Source organism: Quercus robur, chromosome 3 (assembly GCF_932294415.1).
Source record: "Quercus robur chromosome 3, dhQueRobu3.1, whole genome shotgun sequence".
In the NCBI taxonomy this organism is placed as follows: domain Eukaryota; kingdom Viridiplantae; phylum Streptophyta; class Magnoliopsida; order Fagales; family Fagaceae; genus Quercus; species Quercus robur.
In genome coordinates, this window is record NC_065536.1 from 18,083,895 (window position 1) to 18,092,972 (window position 9,078).

Here is a 9,078-nt window from a genome sequence, read left to right on the forward strand (position 1 = left end):
GACTCGTGCTATATGGGTGAGAAAAGATTTTCTAAGGTGAGTGTTGCTAACTTGTCCCTAATTTAACTCTTTCAATTATTTGTAGACATGTTTACTTTTTGTTTTTGGTTGTTTTATTTTCTTAGGTTGTTTTGATTATTCAAAAATCCAAAAACATTGAAAATTTTCAAAAAGACAAAAATATTTTATTTTGTGTCTAGTTTTATTTTTCTTGAGGAATACTTGAATTATGATATCTCTCTCTTGATTTAGAACATGCTTGACATTGTGGAGAAACTTGAAGAGTATGTGTTATATAAGTGCTAAGCTATTTTTTATTTTGTGTGAGTATGTACTACTTTGTACATGTACTCAAGGGTTAATTAAGAGATTAATATTTCTTGTTTGTGTACCCTTTATAGCTTAGTTAAGCACTGTCATGCATTGTTTTCGCATTTTATTCATTAAGCATAATGTGTGCCTTTTATTTTTGGTCATAAAATATTTTTTGAAAATCCAAAAAGATTTTTATTTCTTTTGTATTACACATCATGGACTTGTAGTTGAGGTTGGTCATATTATCTTTGCATAACATGCTTATGTACCTTGTTTAGTTTGGATGAGCTTATTTTTTGACACTTTGCTAGTTTTAACTATGTAGTGCATGTTGTGTGGGAGTTGTTTATAGTTTTTATCACATGATCTTGATTTAGAAGTCACATGCTTTTAATTGTAAGGACTAAAAAATCCTAAGAAAAAAGCATAAATAATAATCTCACTATTGTTTACTAGCCAATTTTGAACACCTTAGTGCATATCGTAAGATTTTGTGCTTGAGAAAGAGTAGCACATGCACAAAAAGAAAATAAGGTGTAGCCTTGAAATTAAAAGAGAGAGAGAGAGAGAAAGGCAAAGAAGTAAAATAATGCATGTACACTATAAGGCTAAAAAAAAAAAAAAAAAAATTACATGATTGCAAGCTTATTTTCTGGGAGATGTAGGAGTTATATGATGTAACTCTTTAGGTGACAGTCACTTTTAAACTTATATGATGAATAATTTAGAAATTGTAATTGATTACTATTTACATATCACCTCACATGTATCTCATGTTGTTACTAGTTGCACACACTTCACAAGTTATTTTTTGCTAAACTTAGTATATGAAATTGTGTGTGAATTTGGTTTGGCCATCCAAGATTATGTTTTCTATGGTGATTGATTCAAAATATGTTAAAGGATGGGCAAACATTAGGTTTTTGATGATTAAAAACCTTGTTTTGAAGTTCTGGGTTGAAAACTCATGTTTTTGAAAAACATTTAAACTCGTTCTCAGGCATTTCATTCATGAAATTCCTTGGTTTGAGTAGTTTCTGCACAATCTTTTGCAGTTTTTCTAAAAATTCAAATTTCTAGAATTTCGGTCGATCGAAAATCCCTTGATTTTTAATGCCCTGGGCTTGACTTGATTGGTATTCGATCGATGCTCAACTGATCGAAATTGGAAAATTTTCAGATTTTAGATTTTTGACCAAAATTTTTCATGCATCATTTGTGTTTAGGATTCACATGCATTGCATTTTTTTTTTTTTTTTATCCATCTTGCATTTTTGCAGTCGTATCTTTTTTTTTTTTTTTTTTTTTTTTTCACACATAACATGCACACACTTTGCTAAATTGGGTGCTCAACTTGATTTAAAATTTGATTTATTAATTTTTGAGCCCTTTGTACATTTTAGTATATGCTATTTTTCTTGATATGTGAAATGCTGAAAACTGAGGAAAATTCTTTTTTTTTAGATATGATGGATAATAATTTTTCAAATATTTTCTCTACTTGATTTGAGTTCAAAAGACCATCTGTTTTTGGGTCACATAGTGTCAAGCTTGCATATATTGAAAGAGAAAATATTTGTATTCATGTATAACCTCAAATTTTTTTTTTTTTTTTTTTTTTGTTTTGTTTGGTTTGTCTCTCTTTCTTTTCCCCGCCTTTTGAATTTTCCCCAAAACTGTTTTTCCCAAAACATGTTTTGTTTTTCCGATTTTTATAGGGCGAGAAACTTGTTTTTAACCTTTGTTCTTCATAGAGAAGTTGTTGCTCTTCACAGGGGGAGTTGCCTAAGGAGTATGCTCACTTTTTTTCTGCAATCAGGGCTCGAAGTTAATCATTCATATGAAAAAATTTTGATTGAAAATGCCAAAGGAAATTTGCATTCCAAGGCAATGTATGCCTCATCAAACCAGAATGTGAATCATTCATAGGCACAAATGTGTCTGAATTCAGAAGGAAATCGAGGTCGAGCGAGAAATTCACATAACCGTGGTGGAGGAGGAGGGTTCATATAGGTAATGCCTCTCTTAGCACTAAATACCATAATTTCCAACTTAGAAATGTGTTACGTGTGCCTAGTATTGCTTCTAATCTACTCTCAGTTCACAAATTATGCTTGTGTAACAATTGTCATTTTGATGCTATAAATTCCAATGTCAGGACATTCTGACAGGAAAATATTCTACGAGGGTTTGAGTGAAAATGGAGTCTATCCAATGTACTCAAAACCCAAAGTATCAACTGCATCTTCATCACCTTCACATTTCAATACATGTCCTGGTTCATCTGCCCAATCAAAGAATCAAAATCAGTAACTTTGTAGAAATTCTGTAAATAGGTTTCTTTCCAAAAAGTGGATGCCATGGCATCACAGACTAAAACACCCTAGTGATAAAGTTCTTGCTCTGGCAGTTCATTTTCTTTCAAAATCATGTACTGCAAATAACTCTGATGTGCGTTGTAGACACTGCCTTTGCTAAATCTGATTTTTCAGTCTTCTAAACCTTTAGAATTAATCCACTGATGTATGTGGTCCAGCTCCAACACAATTATCAATAGTTTTAAATACTATCTTGCACTTGTTGATGATTTCACCAAGTTTACTTGGATTTTCTTGTTGAAATTGAAATCTGATTTCCTATTTACTTTCAAACATTTTACAGGAACCATTGAAAATCTTATTGATCATATAATCAAAATTCTTAGATCTGAATTGTGGGGGTGAATTCACTTCTAATGCCTTTAATGATTTTTTCTCTAATCATTGTATTACTCACCAATTATCATGCCCTCACACACCCCCAACAAAATGGAGTGGCTGAAAGGAAACATAGGCATCTTGTTGTGTGTGCTTTGACCATGCTTTCTCACTCAAATTTACCTACCACTTATTGGTCATATGCTATTTCTACTGTTGTGCATCTGATAAATTGACTACCCACTCCTTTACTTCATAATCTTTCACCTTGGGAGCTCCTCTTTAAGGCCAAACCAGATTTATTACACTTGAAAGTTTTTGGGTGTACTTGTTTTCCTCTTCTTAAGCCTTATAATACCCATAAATTTCGACCTCACACTTCTCCTCGTGTATTTTTAGGTTACCCTCCCACTCAAAAGGTTACAGATGTCTTTTATTGCACTCTTGTTCTCAATCAATTCTTCAGCCCTTTACTCAATCTAATTCCACTGCACAATCCTCTTCTACTCTACCTGTACTGAAACCTTCACCTTTACCTTCAGTTCCACTAGTTTCTGCAGAAACTAGGTCCCAGCATGCCTATCCTTCTCCACCAGCCACTTCTACACCAGATATTTCCCAACCAGAACCTTCTCATACTACATCCTTATCAGGCACAAACAAACATCCTACGGTAACTTCATTACTATACCACATAACCCCCCTCAAATAAAATTGCAGCCCAATTCCCACACTGGTTTGCACCTGTGAATGAAGAATATGATGCCTGTATAACATGGCCTAAGCAATTATCTTCTTGCATTCACGCGTTTTAGCATATATTTGCATAAAATACTTTCTTAATATGGGGGACTGATAAAGAAAATAGAATTGATAAAATTTGACATATGATCAAATTAACTGGCCATTAAAGAGATCCTCATATCAATTTGCAGTTCTAATCATAAGAACTTATAGCTTCAAACAGCTTGGGAAACAAACATAAATACACAAAATAGATTTAATGCAATGCTTCATCCACTAGAACATCTTTTAATCTCTTGCAACTTCGATAAGGCTTCTCTCATAGTAAAACGTCCTTTCGATGAATCAGCAGCACAAGACAGTCCAACTCTCACCATAGAAGCCACGCACTCTTCACCTCTGAAAGCAATGTTGTTTTTGTTCTTGCTGCTGCTATCATCACCAGAAGAATAATTAGCACTGCTGTTTTGCAAAAAAGATTCATTATCCTTGAAAAGCTTTGGATCAGCAATATCCAAGATTTTACTCTCATGCACTTCGGAGATGAACTTGTTTATGCTTAAACCTTCCTGGAAAATCCCATCTGTGGGCTTCTTGGCAATGATCATCTCAAGCAGCAGTATCCCAAAACTATAGACATCCCCGCTGGTTGAAGCCTTTCCACCCAAGCCATACTCTACAACAGAATTTCAGGATATTAGGATCAAGTATTTCCAACCAGAAATGATAAAAGCTTGAGGAAAAAATGTGGAAACATAGGGTGTTAATTTTTAAAATTTAAATGTAGCAAGCGAGGTAGAGTAGAACATTGTTTGAACTGTGAATGTAATCGCTAAACCCTTTTAAGTTTCATAAAGTAAGATCCACAACATACCTGGAGCAATATAACCAATTGAGCCTTTTAGTCCGATTGTGCTACTCCCAGTCTGTGATGAATCATGAGAGAGAAACCTTGCTAACCCAAAATCTCCTACATGAGCAGTCATATCTTCATCTAAAAGCACATTTCCAGGTTTCAAGTCGCAATGGACTACAGGTGGGTCACAATCATGATGTAGGTAATCTAACGCAGAAGCTACATCAATAGCAATATTCAGTCTCTGGGTCAAGGTCAGAGTTGATCCACACTCAACATCCTCTGGGTACAACCACTTATCCAAGTTACCATTAGACATGAATTCCATAGCTAAAGCCTTGAATTCAGCTCCTGTGTGATCAATGCTGGAGCAAGAAGTGAAGACCTTAACAAGGTTCCGATGCCGGATGTTTCTGAGAGCTTCACATTCTGTGACAAAACTCTTGGAAGCTTTGCTTTGTGTCAAGTCAAGAACCTTGACTGCAACTGTGGTGTGGATTCCACTTTCACCAGTACTGAAAACAGCTCTATATACAGACCCAAAAGCTCCCCTCCCTATCAAATTTTTTGTGTCAAACCCGTTTGTTGCAAGCTGGATTTCAGAGTAAGATAGCCTTGGCGGTAAACCCTTCAGTTCAGATGATGAACTTTGATTGTTTATTGTCTTTCTCTTCTTTTTGGTGATCACTGCACATACTAAACACGATGCACACACAAGCACAATGAAAGAAGAGGTTGGAATAATGACTTTGAGCACTAAATCTGAGTTCGATTTTGTTTTTGTCACACAAGTAGTGACTCTTAGCTTTTCTGCAGTCTCATGGTCAAATACGCAGAGCTGTTTGTTTCCCTGGAGAGAATCCCAGCTGATGTTGGCAAAGACACCATTTTTCGGTACTTCTCCTTCCAAGCTATTGAAAGACAAATTTAACATCTGCAAAGCATTGAGGTTCTCCAATTCTGTCGGGATTAGGCCAGAGAGATTGTTGGAAGAAAGATCCAAGCTCTCCAGTGCTGCTAGATTTTCCAGTGACTTTGGTATTGAGCCAGTTATCCTGTTTCTTGCAATGTTGAGATATTGCAAAATTGAGTATCTCTCGGTTATTGCAGGAATATTTCCGGATAGCTGGTTTCCAGAAATGTCCATGAATTCAAGCTGTCTCAAATGGCCAAATTCATCGGGCAGAAAACCGCTTAAGCTGTTATTTGCCAACAGCAAAAATTTTAGCTGGGGAAGCTCAAAAATTTGCTTTGGAATGCTGCCACTGAGGGCTGTCCTTTGTAGAACAAGCATCTCTAATCGCTGGCATGTTGCTATACTCATAGGAATTCTACCAGATAACCGGTTGCTTGCCATGTCTAGCTCATATAGCCACGTAAGATTGCTAAAGATATCCGGAATTTCTCCAGAGAACAAGTTGCCAGTAACCATAAGTCTTTCTAGTTTCTGAAGTTTTCCAATTGAGTTTGGTATTTTGCCTTCGAAAAAATTTTTCTCAATTGATAAGGACACAAGGTTTTGGTACTTTTCCAATCTTTGAGGGAAGCTACCGGTCAGGAAATTATCATAAACACAAAAATGTTGGAGATTGACCGAGAGATTTGCGACAGAAGGGGGAAGTTCACCAGCTAATTGGTTAGAATTCAGAAGGATTTTGCTTAGCAGGGTACAGTTTGTAAGGGAGTCAAATACTTGGAAATTCAGTTTTGTTGTAGAAGATAAACTGTTCGCACCAAGGAGTAACTGGACAAGATGTTTCAAGTTACCAAGTAAAGGAATATGCCCAGTGAAATTATTTGAGGAGAGATCAAGGTGTTCAATATATGAAGCATTGGATAAAGAACTTGGTATTGGTCCTTCCAGATGATTGCTGGCCAAGCGGAGATCCCTTATTTTGGGAAGGGTAAGGCCTATATTGGAGGGAAGCTTTCCAACTAGCCTGTTTAGTGTGAGAGATAAGAACTTCAGGGAGGAAATGTTGAAAATTGAAAAGGGAATCTCACCACTTAATTGATTCTCCGAGAGTTGAAGAGTGACAAGATTATTGAGACGACCCAACTCATTTGGAATTTCGCCATATATCTGAGTTCTTGACATGTTGAGAACGGTAAGAGTGGAGAGATTGCCAAAAGTAGAGGGAATTGCACCAGTAAGATTGTTCATGGACGCGTCAAGAACTTTCAGTCTATGAAGTCGGCCTAGTTCACGAGGAAGATGACCAGTAAGTTTGTTGTTCCGAAACATTATAGTTTCAAGCCTACGACAATGAGATAGACTGATAGGGATCGTGCCATTAATTATGTTCCCCACGAGAATTATATGCTGAAGGCTAGTAAGATGGCCAAGCTCAGAAGGAATTTGACCAAAAAAGGAGTTGTTTGAAAGGTCTAGAGTTTTGAGGGAAGTGAGGTTGGAGAGCTGAGGGGGAATAATACCAAAGAGTCCCAGACTGCTAAGGTGCAGTGATTGGACTTTTGTTGTACTGCTGGTGCAGTTGACCCCAAACCAAGTACAGTGAGAATAACTTATATTCCACCCAGACAGAGCATTTTGGGGATCAGACACCAAGGATTTGAAAGATAAGAGTACTTCTGTTTCAGTGCCAGAGTCAATACCCCCTACCTTTCTCGCACTATAGCAAGCGAAAATTTGAAAAAAGAGGATGAAAAGCATTAAGGAGAAATGAAAATGCCTCATTGTTTTTCAATGTATGTATTAATTGGAGAATGCAGCAAATTAATGAAGTATGCTGCAATCACCAGTTGTAATGGTTTGATGTTTTGAGCCCACCCGGATTGTGTTCTTATAATGTTTGCTGGAACATTGGTCTGGTGACAGAAGTCACTTTCCTCCTAATTGGGAATTGGACTATGGCTTTTTCCTCCTAATTGTACAGAACTTGAATTTGAAAATATCAGCCTGCGTGCATTTCACTGCAAAAAGTTGAGGAGACAATTCTTGACTGAGGTTTGATAAAAAACAAATTTTGATAAAAATGACCAGGTCATCATAAGTTTCCTAGACGCTGCATATCAATGAAGATTGAAGATACAGACAGATATAGCTTCTTTAGTATGGCACCAGGAAGACCATTCTTTATAAACGTTTGTAGAAAATTCAACATGAAGGAATATAGATGCATACATGTGATCCTACGACAACAGGTCCATGATAATTATTCTTTGTTATCAGGCTAAAGACGTAAATTAGTTTTTCATGTATGAGAATTTTGAATGTAAATCTTTTTTTCAAGAAAAAAAAAAAAAAAATTGTACTAATTGAGCTACTTGGAGTATTGGACCCATATAGTGTGTACAAATTATATTATCATAAATAGGACCGTCATGCCATTGTCTGGAAACTTGGTTAAAAAGATTGCTACTGCAATGAGGTCAGTAATTGGTACTCTTGATGCTAAAAATAGCTTTTAGTTTTTTCCATTTCTAAAAATTATCTCCGACTCAATTTCAGAGACTAAAACAGGCTTGCTATGTTGATAAAGTTTACAAAATAATATTATTTCAATACTGGTTTTCTTCTATAGGAGCAACTAATTTTAATTTTTAGATTCACGTAAGGTTTAGATATTGCTTTCACTCACATCCAGTTTCAGCCTTAATTAATTACTACATATGACCAAGTCCACTAAAAAACGGTAGCAAGGTGAACAGAATTCTTACCAAAGCCATATTAGCACATGTAGCCGAATGGCTCCAAACTGCCCACGAGGTTCGATAAAAATCATTTGATTTAACAGAAACACCCAAGTCATCATAAGTTTTCAACACGCTGCTAGACCATGCCTGGTGGGCCTAACATAATTTGAGGCCTAGAGTGAAAAATTCATGAGGAGTATTTCATATAGATGATTAAATATCATAGTTGAAGCATAAATTTAAACAAAAAGAGCTAAAAATATATTATTTTTTAAAGAAGAAGCTTACTTTTAACTTGGATACATGACTATGCATGGTTAATTAAAGTTGTACTCTAAATTTTAATTTTATATCTTCTTTTTAAGTGGAAGAGATAAATAGATACTATTTGCTATGTGACTTTGTAGGTGATTAATTAGTTTACAAAAATTAAAGTCTCAACCTATTAGGGGAGATTAGTCATCATTGATGATCTAACATATTTACAACATTTTTTTTTTTTTTGAAACATTTTAGGATTCCAATTGGGTTAAATTTCTATTAGTCTCTTATTTTGGAAACCTTGTTAGATAAGAAAAAGAGAAATACTGAAGATATTATAAAATGTTCAAAATATAATGTGATAATGACTATTATTGATGAACTTCAACAACCTAATTAATGAGTGTTTGAATTTCTTCTTTAGGTAATCGGTAACATGTCAGTTTGTAAGCGTATAGTAAAATTTGTGGTATCTTTAACATCATTCATTTTTTTTTTTTTTTAAAGTGTTCAATCATTTAAAATTTGTTATATTCTTATAAAATTTTG

General features: G+C 35.2%; 1 protein-coding gene across 1 annotated transcript; it reads right to left on the reverse strand.

Moving 5' to 3' along the window:
• Nucleotides 1-3,881: 3,881 nt before the first annotated feature.
• On the reverse strand, nt 3,882-7,476 carry LOC126717335 (probable LRR receptor-like serine/threonine-protein kinase At3g47570). Its single transcript, XM_050418978.1, has 2 exons — nt 4,630-7,476; nt 3,882-4,431 (listed from the first exon to the last, which is right to left on the reverse strand). The coding sequence occupies exons 1-2, from the start codon at nt 7,307-7,309 to the stop codon at nt 4,025-4,027; spliced, it is 3,087 nt and encodes a 1,028-aa protein (XP_050274935.1). The 5' UTR covers nt 7,310-7,476; the 3' UTR covers nt 3,882-4,024.
• Nucleotides 7,477-9,078: the final 1,602 nt, after the last annotated feature.